At 42.9% G+C, this 21,105-nt stretch overlaps 1 protein-coding gene across 1 annotated transcript; it reads left to right on the top strand.

Moving 5' to 3' along the window:
* The first annotated feature begins 1,398 nt into the window (after nucleotides 1–1,398).
* On the top strand, nucleotides 1,399–19,848 carry LOC131482523 (zinc finger protein 568-like). The gene is made up of 4 exons (XM_058676940.1): nucleotides 1,399–1,452; nucleotides 17,814–17,940; nucleotides 18,073–18,165; nucleotides 19,658–19,848. Exons 1-4 carry the CDS (start codon nucleotides 1,417–1,419, stop codon nucleotides 19,846–19,848), a joined length of 447 nt encoding a protein of 148 aa, XP_058532923.1. The 5' UTR covers nucleotides 1,399–1,416.
* Nucleotides 19,849–21,105: the final 1,257 nt, after the last annotated feature.

Consider the following 21,105-nt stretch of genomic DNA (forward strand, 5'->3'; position numbering starts at 1 on the left):
TTTTATTACTCACCAATATATACCCACAAATGAACTAAAAATATGTTGTTCTAGATACAGCATGTTTCTTTGCAATCATTTTCATAAGTATTATATATATTTGAAAGGTAAATTGCAAAGAGAAGAGAGATGTTCCATCAATGGATTGATTCACTCCCAAGATGTCAGTACTCTGCCATGCTTAATCCAGCACCAGGGTTCCATCTCGGTTTCCAAGGGTGTCCTTGGAACCCACCCACTGTGTTCTAGGCACAGTAGCAGAATACTGCATTGGAAGTGTTACAGAGCCAGTAGGCATAAATAAGGCATTTGGGTATCAGATATGATCTATCCCAAACAGCAGCCCAGCATCCTGTATCATGACATTCACTCATTTGAGTCTGATGATTTTCTCTTGCTGTTGCCATAATGTAACTATTTAATGAGGTAAAATAAAAACACTTTTCAAATTATATTGCTGTCATATTTATGGATCTCCTATGGGCTAAGGCAAATGAAATGGCAAAGTCAAGTGTTGTTGAGGCTTTAGGAACTGGGAAGTGTCATTGAAGACTTGGTAACTTTCATTTGGAACAATTACCAGAAAACTTTATAGATTAAATATTTTATTCAATTTCCATATATGGTTACAGACAGAATCACTTTGAATGTAGAAATATTGAAGTACTTAATACCATCCAGTTATTTTTCTGAAACATACATTTTAGTGACAATATGGTTTTTCTGTGGTATCTTGTAATTTGAACAATAGTTGTTGAAAAAATAAGTTAGTGTTTTGCAGTAACTTCATGATTTTTTTAAGTTGTTAAAACATTTCATTGGAAAGTCAGATTTACAGCAGTAGAGAAAGAAAGATCTTCCATCTGCTGCCTCACTCCCCCAGGTCACCACAGTGGCTGGAGCTGAGCCAAAATGGAAGCCAGGAGCCAGAAGCTTCTTGTGAGTCCCCCATATGGGTGCAGGCTCACAAGGTATTGTTCTGTCCTTGACTGCTTTCACAGGCCACAAGCAGGGTACTTGGTGGGAAACATAGCACTTAGGATATAAACCATCATCCATATGGGATCCCTGTAAGTGCAAGATGAGGAATTTAGTCACTAGGCTGCAGTGCCAGTCCCAGTAACATTAGCTTTAAGTAAATGGTAATTGTTTGCATTGACCTAATGATTACTTGCTTTGATCACTGCCAATTATTGAAATTATTGATACTATTTCAAGGATGCCTTCTTGGCACTTGTAAGCCACTCTTCTTGCCCAGGGAAGCTGATGGCCTTTATTTTTCAGCCACTGTGTCTGCCTCCAAGTTGACGTTGCTTAGCACAGTAGGAACCACTGAAGAGGCTAGGAACAATCAAGACCAATGCATAACTCCCTGTCTCCACCTTCTCTTGCAGGTGTAGCCCTGCAGCCTGCTACATGCTTCCCAGGCTGGAGAACACAAACAAACCTTCAGTAAGTTGTTTGTTTACTTCTCAGCTTGCTTTACATTATTTTTTAGGAGCTTTATGACAGGATTTAAATTAAAATAAAAACAATTGTGAGAGAAAGAAGGTAAAACTTTGATAACTAAAGAATGGAACTGTCAAAGCTGATTGAAGCTTCCTCTCCAGGTTTTCTGTTTTATATATATATTTCAAGATGTATTTATTTTTAAAAAAGATTTATTTATTTGTATTGCAAAGTCAGACATACAGAGAGTAAACGAGACAGAGGAAGATCTTCTGTCCAGTGGTTCACTCCCCAAGTGACTGAAATGGCCCATGTTTGCCAAATTGAAGCCAGGAGCCCAAATACTCTTCTGGGTCTCCGGCATGGGTGCAGGGTCCCTAGGCTTTGGGCCGTCATCAACTGCTTTCCCAGGCCACAAGCAGGGAGCTGGATGGAAAGTGGAGCTTCTGGGATTAATACTGGAGCCCATATGGAATCCTGGCATGTCAACATGAGGACACAAGCCGCTAGATGACTGCAATTTGCCCTGTCTGAGATATATTGGCAATAAGTTTGCAGCGGTATTAAAATGAATAAAACAGTGTAAGGGTGTGTCAGTATGATGGGGTGAATGCATGTAATTACAGTGCACCTGATTCTAGTTCTCCCTACTCCACCCTTTCAATCCAGCCTCCAACTAATGTATCTGAGAAGCATCTGGTGGTCGTATAAGGACTTGCATATGTCCGACCCACATGTGAGATGCAAGAGGGAGGCCTGGAGTCAGTTTGACACAGACACAGCTAGGAAACACATTCAGAAAAAAAAATTGCACAAAACATCTGTTTGTCTGTCATTCTTCCTGCGAAGTGAATAGTGACATTGTAAAAGCAGTGTAAGTATCTTTCCATCTAGCTTCAGCATTAGTTTTCCAGCAGTGGCATTTACATTATACAAAATGCCAGATAACATCATTGTATATCAGGTATGGGATGAGTAGAAGGTTCAGTGGGAAAAGTAACCTGACTTTTGATTACCAGATTTATTGAAGCCATCCTTGTGGCATGTTCTGGGATAACATGTTACACTGCTGCATGCAATGCCAGCATTCCATATAAGGACCAGTTAAGTCCCTGATGTTCACCTTCTTATCTACTTCCCTGCTAATGTGCTTGGGAGATAGCAGAAAATGTCCCAGTTCCTTGGACACCTGCACCCTTGGGGAGGATCAGAATGGAGTTGGGGCTGCTGGGTTTTGTCCTGGACCTTGCTGCCCCTTGTGGCCACATGGGGAGTAAACCAGTGGTAGGAAAATCTTTCTGTCTGGCTGGCTTTGACTGCTGCTCTGTAATTCTCACTTTTAAGTAAGTAAATTGTTTTTTTTTTAAAGAATTAAAAAAAAAACCAACATACTTTATACTCTGTCTATTGGGGACTGTTTCCTCTCTCCCTTTTAAAATTATTTTTATTTTTGGTGATTTTTACACAGTTGTTTAGAGAGGTTGGTCAAGGCTACAGGAAGTTAGGTGAGATCACCATTTCCACAATCTCTTTCTTTCCTTCCTGTATCTGGGGGAAGGGAGGAGATAAAGGGAGAAGCCACACCCAGTCTCCCAACCATCCCATGATCCCTGATGTGGGGCATGCTCTGAGTGTCGTTCTTATGAGGTTTTGATAGTTTAGCAGTTCTGAATTACTGCCAATCTCGCCATTCCAAGCACAATGAAATCTGTGCAGAATCCACTGGTTGATATGGTCCATCTTAGAGTCTCTGTTTGCCCACATATTCACCTCGAGCACTGTCTAAAATAGTTGATAGGTTTCTTCTGTTCTTCGTGCTCTGTTATGGTACCAAATGTCCACTGCATGCTCCAATGTATTACCATATCCTCCATGTGCGCCTGAATATGCTGTTCACTCTTGCATCGAAGCCACTGTGGAGGCCTGGTTCTAACAAATACCCTCCATTGTCAGTCCTTGGAACCTGCAGTTCTCTCCATGGTTGGAGTTCTGAATCCAGTGATTCAGTTGGGAGGATCCCCAAAGAAACTTGATCTGATGTGATCCCAGACCTGATTCTTGTGTGTGCATGCCAATAGAGGGTCTAGCACATTCCATCACCCCAATCAGCTTAAAGACATGTTGGTGGTTGATACTGCTGGATCAGATCTATCTCCAGCCCTTTCTTCTATACATACCAATGAGTGTTGCAGTCTATCAGAGAGGTGCTCATTGTTTCCCTCATGGGCTCTCTCCCATTCCTGGATCTTGCACTCTCCAGGAGTTTCTGCAGTTTAGCTTGGAAGAATTTGCCTCACCCCCTCTGCCAGATCCGTCATCTGCTAGGTGATGTTGTGGGAAAGCCCATCCAACCCAACCCTCATCCACTCCGGCTTATGCACATACCAGTAGGTACGATCTGTCAACCTTGGATTTTCCCTGTTCTATTAAACATGTAGGGCAATAGATGTTATAGCTCTGCCTGGACTTGTCTACCCAAATAATAGCTCTATCCCTAATGTGAATTGTATAGTGTTGCAGCCCAATGTGGCATGATCCACATACCACTCTGGCTGTCAAATTTGCCAGTAGGTGTATGATATGAACTGGCCCAGCCTGGTTTGCCCCAGATCTGAGCCAAAGGTATGCCCTTGGGTACCATAACCTGGCCTGGTCTAGGCTGTTTCCTGTCGTAGCTCTTGCTCTCAGCTGCAGGGACTGTGTCCCAACAGAGGAATTGCACAAGCTGCTCCATGAGAACTTATCCCAGTGCCAGATCAGTGGGTCCATGGTGCAACCCTACTTCGTCCATCTCCTGTCTTAGCAGCAACAGTGGCCTTTTCTGATTGGCCTTCAACCCATTCTGGGTTTTCTGTTGGATATTACAGCCCAGCCCAGGATTGTCCACATCCAGACACAGCTCATACATAGCTCAACAGGGAGAGATGTAGCCTAGTCCATCCTACATTAAGCCTTGTTCTCATGAGTACCAGTGGGTGCTGAAGTCTAGCTCAGTGTGGCACACACCAGACCTAGTCCACACTTGTGCCAAAAGAGACTGCAGCCATGTCTAGACCAGATAACAGCCCCTACACAGGCCCTCACATTTACCAGTAGGAACCATAACCCAGTCACAGTATACCCTTACCTCTTCAACCAGGCTTGTTCCCAGTGATAGATCTTGCTTTTTTCAGTGGTTTCCCTAGCCCAGCTTGGCATAGTCCCTCACCTGTCTTGGCCTTTGCTTTCAAATGCTGGAGCCTGGCCAGATCCAGCCTGCCCCAGTCCCAACTATTGCTGGTGGGTACTGTAGCCTGGACCTGGTCAGTCTAAACCTATCCCTGGCCCATGAAAACTGGTAGATGTGACACCCTACCCTGGAATGACCTGTGCTCCAGCCCAGTTTCTTCACTTGCTGGTTAGGTTAAATTTTTTGGTCATGCCTGATCTGCCCCCTTGCACAACCAGCCCACACGTTCACCAACAGATGGAGCTAAGTTGCCCACCTTGCCCACCTTGCTTGACCCCCAGACCTGGATCATGTGCTCACCAGCAGGAGCTATGACCCAGCAGGAGAGTTTCCCAAGTTCTCCTACTATGTCTACTCCCAGACCCGGATCTCACTCATGTCAGTGGGTGCTAGGTCTTTACCTGGCCCTCCATCTTGGCCTTGTGTGAGCTTATGAATGTTGCGGCCTGGCCTGCTGCACACCCTCTTTTAGGATGCATATGCTGGTGCTGGAGCCTGGACCTGCCTGGATTATTTTCGGTGTCTGTGCCCACGAATGTTGGCATGTTGTATGATCACACCTAGCTCAGCCCATCACCCCCCCAGCTCTTGATCTAACCAGTGGGACTTGCATTTCCACAGGTTTAGGCCCACATATCTCCCACAGAATCTACTCCTGAACCTGGTTCTGCTACATGCTAATGTCATTGCCTTGCCTAATATGACCCATCCCTGTTCCAACATTCAGTCAGGCAGTAGGATCAAGCCTTGTCAGACAGATCCCTAGCCCTAACTTTTGCATGGACTAGTATGTGGTGGTCAGCAATATTCCTTACTAAGAATTCCTACTCAGGACTCCCATATGGGCTGGTGTATCAGTCTGACCCATACAATGCTTCTGGTCTCTCCCCTCCAAACCACCATGTCTCAGTCCCCTCATTTTCCTGCAAGTGCATTGGCCCTGTCATTGGGAATCCCTCAGGATTCATTTCTTACCTACACGTACAGTGGCCTTATCCATGAATGTCCCTAGGTAAAAATTCCACAACCCAAGACTTTAAAGCTCACCCCTGGGTGAAGCCAGCAGGTGAAGCCTGGTGCCAGTTGGTGCTCTGGCTGCCCGCAATCCCAGGATTCCTTCAGCACTTGGCATCAATGGCTGTTGCTAATGCTGCAAGTATTGAGTCTGAGCTGACTCAGGTATCCCCAGCAGCCCCCATGCTATTGGCAGCTCCATTAACACAGCCCAAGGTCTTTCCCACATATCTGAAAAAAAGAAGAAGAAGGAGAAGAAGAAGAAAAAGAATATGCAACTATGCTGACACACTGGTATTGTTAACACTTATTTGGCATTAACCAGGCCAGGATGCCCACCAGCTCTTAGCTACTTTTCTCCCACCTGTGTAACACATACCTAGGTACAATGCAAACTAGGCAGTTGCCTAGAGCTGGGGTGTTTAATATCTTCTAAATAGATCATTTTAGTGTGAAGGGATGATTGTGATTTTTAAAAAAATTAGTGAATTTTGATCAACATGTGCTTGAATATTATCACTGGGTGCAGTGTTGTATTTAAGTATATGTACAGCATCAGCTGAGTAAACCAGGTGCCCAGGCTTTCCATGTTTGCTTATTTATTTATTTATTTACAGCACACAGTGTCCTCTGTTTCAGTTGCCTTATCCTTGTGAACTGTAGCCACCACGCACTGGTATGGAACACTGGATTTTGTTCCTTCTGTCTCTCTTTGCTGCCTTTCTACCTCCTTCCTATCCCTGGTCTTCACTCTGACCATCCCGTAGCAATCACAACTATAAGCTTGCAGCTATTTTTAAACATTTACATATGATAACATGTTAGTTTTTTCTACATTTGCCTTATTTTATTTCACTACATCCATGTTCATCTATTTTGTAACAAATAAGAATTTGTTGTTTTTAATGACTGAATGCAATTTCTTGGTATTCATTAGGTTTTACTATTAATAACATCAGGAGAAACAAATGAAATCTAGAATCAAAATCAATTTAGTATCTTTTTTAGTATACTAATTTAGTATGTTTTTATTTATGAGCCTATTACTTCCTTGTCTACTTTATTTTGTGAATATTAAATTACATAACAATAAAAAGTAGTTATTCTAATTTGATTACGTGTCTTAGACTAAATGCTTTTGGTTTTTTGGCATGCAGTTGTGTGATGGCTATAGGTTTGGTATCTGTAGATATTATTTTATTGAGGCCTATTTCTGTGTACCACAACTGAGGTATATTTGAATATATTTATTTATTTGTACATTTCCTCAACTTACATATATGTTATTACAAAATAAATGTAGAAATTCATTGAGTGCTTTCTATAAGGTGATTTCAACGATGTTGTCCTTCATCCTGTTTATGTGAAATCTTTGGTTTGTTGGTCCATTTTCTACATTCTCTAGTTAGGTGCACCTTGGCTGGTGCATGTGAGCTTAGTGTTGTGATGTTTCATTTATTTTACATGTGTTACAGAAATGTTTTTATTCAGATTTTATTTATTTCAAAATCAGATATATAGAGAGGAGGAGAGACTTAGAGGAAAATCTTAGGTCTCATGGGGTTTCCTCCCCAAGTGGAGAAGTGCTGGCTGCTGGGGACCACATGGGATCCCAGCGCATGCAAGATGAAGACGTTACCCAGAAGACCACCACCCAGCATGATAAGAATTTTACATCTGTTTTATTAGGTGTATTGGTCTATGACATTTTAGTGATTGTAAGCTGCATTTCTGGACTATGAGCAATTATTTTAGAATAAGCATTAAGTAAATATATACAGAACTAATTGTACAGCAATGGAGATTGCATTTTTACAGAGCAATTCCATATTTTTTTTAATCCTATTTTAAACAGTCACTGTTGAAGATCTTCCTACTGCTAATTCAGTCTAGTTTAGGAATACAAATATTGTTGCCCTCAGCATAATTTTGGAATGGTTTTCTTTGTTTTAGTTTTTGACTGTAATTCTAGAAAATTTGGTGTTAATTTGGTAGAATCTAGTAGTGAAGACACCTAGTGTTGACCTTTGCTTTGAAGAGATTTAGTCCTGATTCACTGTTAACTGTCAGTTGGTTTGTCAAGTTTTTTGATGTCGTTCTCATTCAGTTTGCAGGGTAATGTTAAGTATCCAGAAATTAAGCATTTTTTACTATTTATTTGATTATAACTGCTGTTGATTGTCCCTAGTGATACATTGCACACCCTGCTTTTTTTTTTTTTTTTTTTTTCTAGTAAAGGCTTATTTTATCAGACCTGGTGCAGTGGCCTAGCAGCTAAAGTCCTCACCTTGAACATGCTGGGATCCCATATGTTTCCCGTTCTAATCTTGTTGGCCCCTCGTTCCATCCAGCTCCCTGCTCGTGGCCTGAGAAAGCAGTCGAGGATGGCCCAAAGCTTAGGAAACTTGCACCCGTGTGGGAGACCAAGAGAAATTTCCTGCTTACTGGCTCCGGATCGACGCAGGTCTGGCCATTGCTGTCACTTTGGGAATGAATCATTGGATGGAACATCTTCCTCACTGTCTCTTCTCCTCTCTGTATATCTGACTTTGCAATAAAAAATCTTTAAAAAATTATTTTATTTATATATAAGGCAGAACTATAGAGAAAGAGGGAGAGTTGGAGAGATCTTCCTTCTGTTTTATCCCTTTCCAAGTGACCATGGTAGTTAAAGCAGGACCAGATTGAAGCTTCTTCCCAGTTCTCCCAGATCAGTACAGGGAATCCAGCACTTGGGACATCCTCTGCATTCACACGGGCACTAGAAGGGAGCTGGATCAGAAATAAAGCAGCTGGGCCTGGCACGATAACCTAGTGGGTAAAGTCCATGGCTTGCACATGTTGGGATTCTGTATTGGTGCTGGTTCTAATCCTCACAGCCCGACTTCTCATCCAGCTCCCTATTTTGGCATGGGAAAGCAGTGGAGGATGGCCCAAACACATGGGGCCTTGCACCTGTGTGGGAGACTCGGAAGAAGCTCTGGGTTCCTGGCTTCAAATCTGCTCAGCTTGGTCCATTGTGGCCACTTGGGGAGTGAATTAGCAGAAGGAAGATCATCCTCTCTGTCTCTCTTCCTTTTTTATATATATATATCATGCTTTCCAATAAAATAATGTTTATAAAAAAGAAGAAAAGAAATGCAGCAGTTCTGACTTTCATCTCACAAGTAGTGACAGGACCCACTTTGTCCAGACAGCCCTGATTTTAATATGTGCCTCTTTTTTTTGATGTTATATACTTGAGCCTACTTTTTGATTAATCTAGTAAAAGGTTTATTGATTTTGCTTTCCTCTTAAGATCAATGACTGTTTCCTTTATCTTCAGTATTGCTGAATACAGTTTTTGTTCATTTCTTCATTAATCTGTATTCTGAAATTTTCTTTTTTCTACTCCTAGACTTGGCTTCTTATTTTTCTGAGAGTTGAAGATCAGTGCTTAGAATGCTATTTGACATTTTAGTTGTTATTGTTCAGGTGTTGGCCATGTAAAGTGAACCAGCGCCCATATGGGATCCCAGGGCATTCAACGTGAGGACTTTAGCCACTAGGCCACACCACCGGGCCCTGGTGTAACAATTCTTAAACCCAGTCCACACTGAATGTGCTGTAATGTGTGAAGAGGAGTAATATCTTGATGACTGCAAATAAAAGTATAATGCCATTGTTAAGGTACAATTTGCTAAATGTGTTTTCTCATTTATATTGATTGGAAACTCAGATTTACACGAAGAAAGAGAGACAGATCTTCCATTCACTGGTATAATCCCAAAGTGGCTGCAATGGCTAGAGCTTCCAGAGCTGAGCCGATCTGAAGCCAGGAACTTCTTCCAGGTTTCCCACTCAGGTGCAGGGTGCCGTGGCTTTAGGCCTCCTTGTACTGCTTTCTGAGGCCACAAGCAGGGAGCTAGATGGGAAATGACCAACCAGAATATGATCCAGTTCCAAAGGAAGAAGAAATAGAAAACTTGGAAACAATGATCACGTCAACTTTTCCCTAACCCTTGAACCTTCCCACCCTCATCACATATGTAAACATCATTCACAATAAACATAGAAAATTCACATATATTGGGCCCAGCGGCGTGGCTAGAGGCTGAAGTCCTCGCCTTGAACACCCTGGGATCCCATATGGGTGCCGGTTCTAATCCCAGCAGCTCCGCTTCCCATCCAGCTCCCTGCTTGTGGCCTGGGAAAGCGGTTGAGGACAGACCAAAGCCTTGGGTTCCTGCACCCTTGTGGGAGACCTGGAGGAGGTTCCAGGTTCCTGGCTTCGGATCAGTGCACACCAGCCGTTGCGCTCACTTGGGGAGTGAATCATCGGATGGAAGATCTTCCTCTCTGTCTCTCCTCCTCTATATACATCCACCTTTCCAATAAAAGAATAAATCTTTAAAAAAAAAAGAAAATTCACACATATGTATATATATATTTTTTGAGAGGCAGATATACAGAAAGAAGGGGGCACAAAGATTCTCCATCTACTCTCACTCTGAAAGAGTTGCAATGGAAGGAGCTGAGCTGTTCAGAAGCCCGGAGTTTCTTCTTGACCTAGCACACAGGTTCAGGATCCCAAGGCTTTTGGCTGTCTTTACTACATTCCCACACTACAGGCAGGATGCTGGCTAGGAAGCAGAATAGCAAGAACACACACTGGCACCTCAATGACATCCCGGTGCATGCAATGTGAGGGCTTTCACCCCTAGGCTATTGTGTCAGGCCCCTTTTCCAATTTCTCTGTCTCTCGTTTTCAAATAAATAAATGATTCTAAAATGGGGAAACAAAAAAAAAAATCACAAATCTAAGTAAAAGCTATGTTTCATTAAGAAATATTAGGTTTTTTGGTGTTTGTTTTTTTCTAGAGAGATTGTACTTGTATTATAAGCTTTTTGGATTATTAGGGTTTCTCTATCCCTCTTTTTTTTAAGATTTGTTTTTATTTTTATTTTTATTGCAAAGTCAGATATACAGAGAGGAGAGGAGACAGTGAGGAACATCTTTGATCTGATGAGTCATTGCCCAAGTGACAGCAGCAGCCTGAACTGTGCCAATCCAGAGCCAGGAACCAGCAGATTCCTCCAGGTCTCCCACATGGGTACAGGTTTCCCAAGCCTTGGCCCATCCTCGACTGCTTTCTCAGAGCACAAGCAGGGAGCTGGAAGGGAAGTGGAGCTGTGTTGATTAGAACTGGTCGCCTTATGGGATCTTGGTGCTATCAAGGCAAGGACTTACTCGCTAGGCCACCACGCTGGGTCCTCTATATTACTTTTTTTTTTTTTTAATTTTATTGTATTGTTGACAATCTTTACATCGTTAATTGCGGTTAAAAAAAAAGGTTCAGGGGGTATAGGGAAGTAGGTAAGACTATTATGTCCATATTGTTTCCATCATGTATCTGAGGTAAAAGGGGATATTGAGGGAGAAGCCCCACCCGGTTTCCCACCCACCCCAAGTCCCGGATATGGGCCATGCTCGCTCTGAGATATTTGCTCAAGTGGTTTTAATAGTTCTCCAGTTATGAATCGCTGCCAGTTTCACTCGATGAGGTTGTCCACTGATTGATATGGTCCATCATAAAGTCTCCATTTGCCCCATATTTCGCTGCCAACATATAGCTGAGATGAATGATTGACCTGTTCTGTCTTCTGGCTTTTCTTGGTTAGAGTTCTGAGTCCAGCAGTTCTATTGGGGAGATCTCCAAAGAAACCTTGAGGTATTCCCAGACCAGATTCTTGTAGGTTCTAGCAAGCACAGGGTCCGACACAGTCCATCACCCCGATCAGCTGGTGGTTGCAATTGCTGGGTTGGTTCTGCTTTCAGTCCCGAGTTGCGCTGGAATCAATGGGTGTTGCAGTCCAGTCTGGTTCAGCCCAGCACATACTCGGCCCTTACATCAACCAGTGAGAGCTGCAGCCTAGTCGGAGCGACCCACAATAACCCCCACCAGGCCCACCCCCTACCCTGGTTTGCCAGTATGTGTAGCAGTAGACCAGTCTGTCCCCCATCCCATTTGGCTCTTGTACTTGTCAATGGGTATTAAAGCTTAGTTCCATCTAACCAACTTAACCATCCAGCCCTCATGGATGTTGTTGAGTGCCTCTCTGTCTAGCCACCCCAGCCCCCGTCCAAGTTTTCACGCCCTCCTGCAGGACTAATGACCCAGGAAGGGGGAACCCAATTTTCCCTCCCAGGTCTCTCTCAGTCCCGGTTTATGCACTCTTTAGGTGGTTCTGTGATTTGACTTGACAGAGTTAGTCCCCAGTACCAGCTTCTGCCAGCTGGTGCTGTGGCCAAGCCCAAACATCCCTCACCCACTCTAATTTATGCTTGCACCCACAGGACTAATCAGCCCAGCCTGGCTTTTCCCTGATCTAGTCCACATGCAGCGCACAGGTGTTGCAGCCTTGCTTACTCTTGTCTGTTCTCATCCCACCCCAAGCTCTCCAGTGGGAGTAGCTGTCCGGCGAGGGGACCAGCCCCTTAAACCCCCTGTCAGCTCTGCCCCTCCCTTCCTGGATCTCACGTGTGCAGGTTGGGTGCTGCAGGCAAATCTAGTACAGGCAACCTCACCCTGGCATTCTATAATGTGTACTGGTTTTGTCGCAACCAAACCCGGCTCACCCACACTCTGTTCTGGTGCTCGGATTTGCCAGTGGATGACATGAACTGATTCAGCCTGGTCTGCCCCTGACCCATGCCGAATGTGTGCCAGTGGGAGACTTTCCATGGCCTATTCTGGGCTGTTTCCTATCGTGCTTCTTGTGCTTACCTGCAGGGACTGTGTCCTGCCAGAGGAGTTGCCCAGTCTCCTCCATCAGAACCCCTCCCAATGCCAGATTTTGCACATACCAGTGGGTCCTTGATCCAACCCTACTTGGTTCACCTCCAGTCCTGGCAGGAACAGTGGCATTTCCCGGCTAGCTTTCACCCCATTCTGGTTCTTGTTGGATGTTTCAGCCCAGGCATGGCTCGTCCATACCCACATGCAGCTCACACATGGCTCAGTAGGGGTGTGAGACCCAGCCTAGTCAGTCCCACATCTACGTTGGTTCTCCATGACACCAGATGGTGTTGGGGTCATATGCATCCAATCCCAGCCCACACTAGTGCCTCGGGTGACTACAACTGTTTCCGAGATAGAACGCAGCCCCCATTCCAGCACACGTGCCCCTTAGTGGGAACCTCAACCCTGTTAGGGTGTCCAACTAGGGAACTTGTATTTCCACAGGGTTGGGCCCACACAACCCCATAGAGTCTACCCCCAGACCAAGTTCTCTCGTGTGCTGGATACAGTCTTGACCCTGCCAAATGTGACCATTCCACCACTCCACCAAACAGTTGGGTAATGATACCCATCACTGCCAAAGAGGCCCCCATTCATAGTATTTGTGTGGGCTGGTGTGTGACGATCAGTGATGTTCTAGGCAAACAGGCCATTTCTGTATTCCGAATTGGGTTGGTGTATCTGACTAACCATAATTGTCTCCTGGGTAATTCCCTCCAAACCACCAGGTCTCAGTCCCCACATGTACCTAAAACTTCCATGGCCCTGTCACTGGGAATCACCCAAGATTCACTACTCACCAAAACTAAAATTGGACTTAGTCATGGGTGTCCCCAGGCAGCAAACCTATCTTAAAAAACACCAGAGCAGGCCGGCCGGGTGGCCTACAGGCAAAGCCTGACACCACATGGTGCACTGGCCACCCTGGGTGAGGCCGAGGACTCTTTCACTGTCTTCCAGCATTGTCTTTGGCGTGAGCCCCCAGCATTGGGTCCGACCCGGCAGGGGCACTCCCCACAGCCGCCACACTGTGAGGAGTGGCACTTGCCCCCAAACCCAAGGCCCAAACCCCTCCCAAACTCACCTAGCTACAAGATATTAGCAGCTGGGCAGAGCTAGGAATTTTAACCCAGTTCCCAAGTTCCCTCATGGCGCACTTACCCTGAGGAAAGAGCTCTCTTGGGTCCTGGGTGAGGCTGAGGACTTGTTCACTGCCTTGCAGCAGTGTCTTTGGCATGAGCCCCCATCATTGGGTTCGACCCGGCAGGGGCAACCCCCACAGCCGCCCCCTCTATATTACCCTTAATAATTTGTCAAATATCAGGACACAGGAAGATCCGTGTGTTGTTCAAATTGGCAACTTTTATCTTTCAAGCTCCATGTGACCTTAACAACATAAACATTCTCTGTTGGGTAAGGAAACAATTAAAGGACTGCAGTAGATAGTTCTCAAAATGTAGCCATTTGAGAAATGTAAATCAACATCACAATGAGGTATCTCAACCCTGTCAGAATGGCTATTATTGTTTGGAAGAAAGGGTAACAAATACTGGTAAAGAAGTAAAAAAATGAGAATATTTATACAATGCTGATGGAGTTATAGATTAAGTCAGCACATGAAAAATGGTATAAAATTTCTTAAATGTTTAGAAATATAATTGCTGGTTTCAGCATGGTAGCCTAGCAGCTAAACTCCTTGCCTTGAATGTGCTGGGATCCCATATGGACACTGGTACTAATCCAAGAAGCTGGGCTTCCCATCCAGCTATCTGCCTGTGGCCTGGGAAAATAGTCGATGATGGTGCATAGCCTTGGACCTTACACCTGCATGGGTGACCCTTAAGAGCTCCTGGCTCCTGTCTTCAGATAGGCACAGCACCAACCATTGAGAACACTTGGGCAGTGAATGATCGGATGGAATAACTTGCTCTCTGTAGCTCTTTGTCTCTGTATCTGACTTTGCAGCAAAAACAAAAAAATCTTTTGTAAAAAGTTTAAAATTTTAAAAAGCTTACATAAAGTTAAAAGTATTAAATTTAAATGACATTACTGTAAGTCTGAGTAATCTCACCACTAGTTGTATTTTCTGAAAGTTATGAACACATTGTGTAAAAGAGATACCATCTTTTTTATACCAGCACTATTCATAATACACCGATATGAAATGAATTGAGGTGTCCATCATTAGATAATTGAGTAAGCAATATGTAGTATCTGTGTACAACGGGCTGTTATTCAGTTGTGGAAACAAAATTCTGTGTATTATACCAAAATGAGTATAACTGGAGTGTAAGATGTTGAGTGAAATATTCTAAACACAGATATACAAACATGAAATTGTTATGTAGAATAGCAAAAAAAAATCACAAGCAACAAAAATGGGGGGGAACAGTGGTATATATCAGTATTGCTGCAAACATGATTTGTCACTTTGATTTATGTTTGTTAAATAACGAATGATGATATTCTACCTAGTTTAATGATCTGTGTCTGTAACTGTATGATTGAAACATTTTTATTTCATTATATTTATACTATTTACCTATAAAATTGGTCATCTTACTATTGTTTTAATCACTTAATGAAAAATTAAGATCTTGAGTACAATGTGAATTTAAAACTTGTTATTTCAATTGTTTAAGAGAATAACAGGGGAGGGAAGTCAAGAAGGCCAACGGAGTTAGACTGATGTGACTGAGGGTCCTAAAAGTTAGGGATGGGAGCAGCCTCAAGTAAGCCTGAAAGGAAAAGAACCACAGGGAACACTGAGATAAATCCTCCAGTGCAGCCAGTACTGAGAAACGTGGCACACAGCAGTAAAACAGATGTGAATGACTAAGATCAGCAACCTGAGAAGGACAAGGAGGGTGCCCTGGGCTGCAGAGACTTAGGCGAAATCTGGTGAGCAAAATTCAGGGAGCCTCTAACACAGGGAAGTGTCCGCCCTTAGCAGGAGGTGAGGGGCAGGCAGATCTCGGGAGCAAAACGTGGTGAAGGGTTCCTGAACTAAGCAAACCATTGCACGCTTGGATCAGGGCAGACGGGTTGCAGAGGGTGACTAGGCACAGAAACAAAGAACCTGGGCGAACCTGGGGGAAGTCCCCAGCACTGGGTGGTGCCAATTCCAGGGCCACGAGAAGCCCACAGAAGGGAGATCCAATTGCTACTGTAAATATTGCCCTATTTTAAAGAGCCCACACTACTGCAGACTGAAGAAATAGGGGGAAGAAAACCTAGGCACCACAAAGAAGGAAAGAAAAATCTAGATCAGCGCTAGGTGGCAGCAGAGGTCAGGGATTAGAAACCAGCAATATCAGATCACATAGATACGGGGCAAGGTAACAGGAAAAGAAATGAGTCAGAGGAAAAAGCCAGTGCCACCCCAAAAAGTCACCAAAAGGCCTGGTCAATCACAGAGATGACAGATGAAGAAATTGACGACCTATGAGATAAGGGATTCAGAAAAATAAATAGAAAACTCTTCAGAGACAATGAAAAATGGTGGGAGGACCTTAAGGAGTTCAAAAGCCACATGAACAAAGAAACAAAACTAGTCAACAAATGAGATCCTTGACCTGCAGCACAGAGTTGAGAGCCTATCCAACAGAATTAATGCAGCAGAAGACAGGCTCTCTGAATTGGAAGATTCCCAGAATGAAAATAGGTAGAACATCAATCAATCTAAAAAGTTGCAAGGACAGGCTAACCTTTAAGGTCACAGTAACTATATTTTTTGCAATAGCAGTTTCCACTCATACTCCCATCAATTCTGTTAGTTTGTGAAATCCTTAAGTCATTTCCCAGAAGGCATGATGTATGTCTGGACCAGATTTCAGGGCAATGGGTAGGTACACAATAAGGTGTCCAAAAATGTCATGAGCTTAATTGTACTCCTGTGTGCAGTTAAAGGCCCACTCACCAAGACATTATCAATAACATTAACTCTCAAGCTCACATTACTTGTCAAAGCCATCTCACAGGAGCAAACAATGCCTCAATAGATTACAGAATTCTTAGCGGGGTGCTTAAGTGTCCATGCAAAAAGGGAGTGAGACTGCATCAAGGTGGTAGAGAAATCTGCTGAGCCCTGCCAAACAGCTGGAAGCTCCCCTGGGCACTGCCAAGTGGGGGAGCTGTTCTCTTCACACCTTCATGCCATCCACACCTACTGCATGGACCCCAGCAGAAAACTCATATACAACATTCCAAAACTTGTGGGACACCACTAAAGCAGTGTTATGTGTTAAGCTCATTGCAACTGGTGCTCATGTCAAGGCCCAAGAAAGGCACCAATTACTGGAATTAAGCACACACCTCTAGGAATGGAAAAAACAGCAGCAAAATGACCCCACAAACAATAGGAAACAAGAAATTATCAAAACAAAGGAGGAGATAAACCAAATAGAAATAAAAAACTATACACAAAATCAGTGAATCAAAAAGCTGGTTCCTTGAGAAGATAAATAAAATAGACACCCCACTGGCCTGACTGACAAAGAAAAAAATAAGAGAAAATGAGAATTAGCAGCAACAAAGATGAAAAAGGCAACATAACAACACACTGCAACACTAAGGAAATAATCAGAAATTACTACAAGGAACTTTACTCCAACAAATCAGAAAATCACCAGGAAATGGAAAGGTTCCTAGACTTCCACTACTTACCAAGGCTTACCTCAGAGGCAACAGAAGACCTGAACAAACCCATAACCAAAGCAGAGATAGAGTCAGTGATTAAACATCTCCCAACAAAGAAGAGCCCAAGCCCAGATGTCTTCACCCCAGAATTCTATAAAACATTCCAAACAGAGCTAACCTCAATCCTTTACAAGCTCTTCAAAATAACATAAAAGGAAGCAAATCTTCCAAACTCATTCTATGAAGCCAACATGACTTTAATCCCAAAAGCAGATAGAGAATTAACAGAGAAGGAAAACTACAGACCGATCTCCCAATGAACATTGATGCTAAGATTCTCAACAAAATCCTAGCCAATAGAATTCAAAAAAGCATCAGACAGATCATTCATCCTGACCAAGTAGGATGCATCCAGGGAAAGCTGGGATGGTTCAACATACAGAAATCCACAAATGTGATACACCACATCTAAAAACTGAAGAACAAAAATCATGTAATAGAGAATAAGAAATTTTCTGTTGTAATATTGAAATTGTAGAAGTAACACAGCACAAGATATTTTCATTTAACTGTTGCTCTATGATGCTGTATGAATTGTAAATTAAACCACACTCATCTAGTTGCAAATTAAATATATAGAGAATGTACTGCCAGTGTTTCTATTTAATGATCCAGAACTGAGGAGACATGTGCTGTTACAGGTGTTGCTGTCATTTGAAGATGTGGCTGTGGACTTTACCCAGGAAGAATGGCAGACAATGGACAATACTCAGAGGACCCTGTACAGGGAGGTGATGCTTGAGACATATAACAATCTGCTGTCCTTGGGTGAGTGAAACTCTGTCATGCCCAAACAGAACACTTCTGTATAGTTTGCTAATGAAAGAAGAGTTTACAAAGTGTAGTAGTTGGTAGAACTAATGGTGATTTCAGAAAATCTGCATCATTCTCCATGAACAGGGTACTGCATGACAAAGCCTGATGTGATCTTCAAGCTGGAACAAGAATCAGAACCATGGACAGTGGAGAAATCTGTCATGCAGAGATTTGCAGGTAGGTCAGCACATAATTGGCAGGGCAAGTGATACATAGCTCAGTAAGTGTTGACTGGAATTATATTTGAGTTTTACTTTGAGTTTCTTACAGAAGGACAGCCGATGAGACAAAGGCATTCTATAGTCTCCATGTATAGGTTTATTCTAGCATTTTGTCAGCCTGTCACATAGATCTAGAAGTATATATGGGTCTTTTCACGATCCCAAACACTTGAATCACATCTGCCACCCCCCAAGATACATTTTCAGGAAGTTGTTTTTGAAGCAGAGTAGCCAGGAAAAGACAAACTAGTGCTGAGATGGGATGTCAGATACCCCAAACCTTATTTTGAATTTTTATACCATATTTCCTGTCATATCCTGCATTAAGGGAAATGCACAATCTCAACTAATTAAAATTTTTATTTTAAAAAAATGGGTATTATGTTAAGGCATTAACAGATGAGATGTAATGCCTATTAATAATGCTCATAAATGTCCACATTTCACTACTATTAAAATGTGCTGTATCTAGATTGGCAACAAATCCCATTGCCTTCACTGGAACATTTGAAAAGAAACATTTAGATGTGATTCATACATATGGTTACTCTACTCCTCATTTCAGATCCCCATGGAAAGAATGAGCTGCTTGGAGCTAATCAGAAAGGTCAAGAAATAATCACCAGGCAAGTTCTAATTACAAAAATTATGTAATAACTGAAAAGAGAGCTGCATTGCACAAAGAGGCTTAGAATTAGCTCTGGCCATAATTTCAGCACAATATGAAAGGGAAATTGTATAAAAGTGAGACTTGAGAAATAGGATTTCATTCTTTCTTTTTATTTTTTTTCCATTTTTTCCATTTTCCTTTCTACTTTTTTTTATTTGCAAAGTGACCAGGTGAATGTAGAAAGCAGAGGGAATCAAACAGCATTTCTTGGGAGAGAGCCAGGAGATGGTGTGCCTCTCAAATGGAGACAGCAAAAATTTTCAGGATGGTCTTAGATTTCTAAGTGTCCCCTGAGCATTCCTTTTCTGGACAGGAATCTGTGAGTAAGACACTTCCCATTGCATTGGTTGTCTCTCAACCAGCAAGGAAATAGCTGCTGCTACACAGCTTCAAATCTGCACCGGCCATTCTCTCAGAGCTAGACAGCCCATGAGTGACAAAGTTGAAGAAAGTGGCTTTTTCTCAACTCATGTATGAAATGTACAGGGGGTCATCGAAAGGCCCACAGAAGTCATATGTAAAGATCAAACAAGAGGGCATGGCATGGTAGCCTAGTGGCTGGCCCTCACCTTGCATGCACTGGGATCATATATGGACACTGGTTTGTGCCCTGGCAGCCCCACTTAACATCCAGCTCTCTGCCCGTTGCTAGAGTCCAGCTTAACTGAAGTTCAGAACTTAAGAAGGGTGCTTGGAGTATGCATAGAAAATAAATGGACCACTACAGTTTCAAGATCATAATAGACAATTTAAAAAACTGTCCTATTTTTTTATACAGAAGCCTTCACAAATTCTGACACCCACTTTTCACAACTGGTCAAAGGGGGCATTCCTAAGGATAGTTCTGCCAATTGTTTCACCTTCAGGCAGGATATCAGCCGCCCTAATACTGTGGTGAAGAAGTTCTCAATACATGGTACATGTCAACCAGTAACACATTCCTATTACAATCCTGATTCTGCAACTTAATCTTGATTCAGTTAAGGGAGGAAGTGCATCGCAGAACAAGGGACCTAAAGATTAAGGAAAGAGGGAAAGACAAGATTTACACCTCACCTAGGGACTTAACATCCTTGATTAGCATATGGTCAATGTGGTAGGACAACCCTAAGCATAGGTTCCTGCTACATGTAGGGACCTAACACCCTCTATTTTCATATCATGAGTGGGGCAGCCAAGAGAGCAGAAATAGTAAAAGGCCCATTTGCTAAGACACTATCACCAACATCATCTTCCAAGCTCACATTGATCATAAAAAGCAACACCACAGTGGCAGACAATGTCTAAATAGATTACAGAAATCTCTGTGGGGTTCTCGATTATGTATGCAAAGGGAGGTGGAACTGCTTTTCGGGTGGTTGCAGACATGGAAAATTCCTTGCAGCCTTGCCTTCAATGGAAAATTTCTCTTCACAACTTCATGTTTTTCACACGAACTGCATGGACCTCAATAGCCTTTGGCCTGGGAAAACTGTTGAGGATACCTCATAGGCTTGTGACTATACGACTGCGTGGGAGACCCAGAAAAAGCTCCAGGTTTTTGGCTTTAAAGCTGCTCAGCTCTGAAAGTTATGCATTTTTGGGAAGTGAATCAGCACATGGATGATCTTCCTATGTGTCTCACTTCCTCTCTGTATATCTAAATTTCCAGTAAATATAAATACAAAATTTTTTTTTCTTTTTCCATTTTTTATTGTATTTTTGAGAATTTTTACATAGTTAATAAGGGTAAAGAAGTTCAAGGTTTACAGGAAAATGGGTAAGACTATTATTTCCATATTGTTTCCTTCATATATCTGAGGTAAAAGGAGATTTTATGCTAGAAGCCCACCCAGTCTCCCACCCATCCCAGGTCCCTGATGTGGGGCATGCTCCAAGGGTCTTGCTCAAGTGGTTTTGGTAGTTCAACAGGTATAAATTGCTGCCAGTCTCACCACTCCAAGCACAATGAGGTCGATGAAGATTCCCCTGATTGACATAGACCTACATAGAGGCTCTGTTTGCCCAGTTTTTCACTGCCAACGTATAGCTGAGGTAGTTGATTGACTTGTCCTGTCCTCTTGTCCAGTCCTCCATTTGCCCAGTATTTCGCTGCCAACATATAGCTGAGGTGTTTGATTGACTTGTTCTGTCCTCTATCATTTGATGGTTAGGATTCTGAGTCTGGCAGTTCGATTGGGGCGATCCCCAAAGAAACCTTGTCTGAGGTGTTCCCAGACCAGATTC

Source organism: Ochotona princeps, chromosome 18 (genome assembly GCF_030435755.1).
Source record: "Ochotona princeps isolate mOchPri1 chromosome 18, mOchPri1.hap1, whole genome shotgun sequence".
Classification (NCBI taxonomy): domain Eukaryota; kingdom Metazoa; phylum Chordata; class Mammalia; order Lagomorpha; family Ochotonidae; genus Ochotona; species Ochotona princeps.

Excerpts from the sequence above, each read along its gene's own strand:
- LOC131482523 (XM_058676940.1), top strand. The coding sequence starts at position 1,417 with ATGCTTCCCAGGCTGGAGAACACAAACAAACCTTCA. Across the intron at positions 1,453-17,813 it reads AGAACACAAACAAACCTTCA|GTGTTGCTGTCATTTGAAGA; the intron begins GTAAGTTGTTTG and ends GTGCTGTTACAG. Across the intron at positions 17,941-18,072 it reads TAACAATCTGCTGTCCTTGG|GGTACTGCATGACAAAGCCT; the intron begins GTGAGTGAAACT and ends CTCCATGAACAG.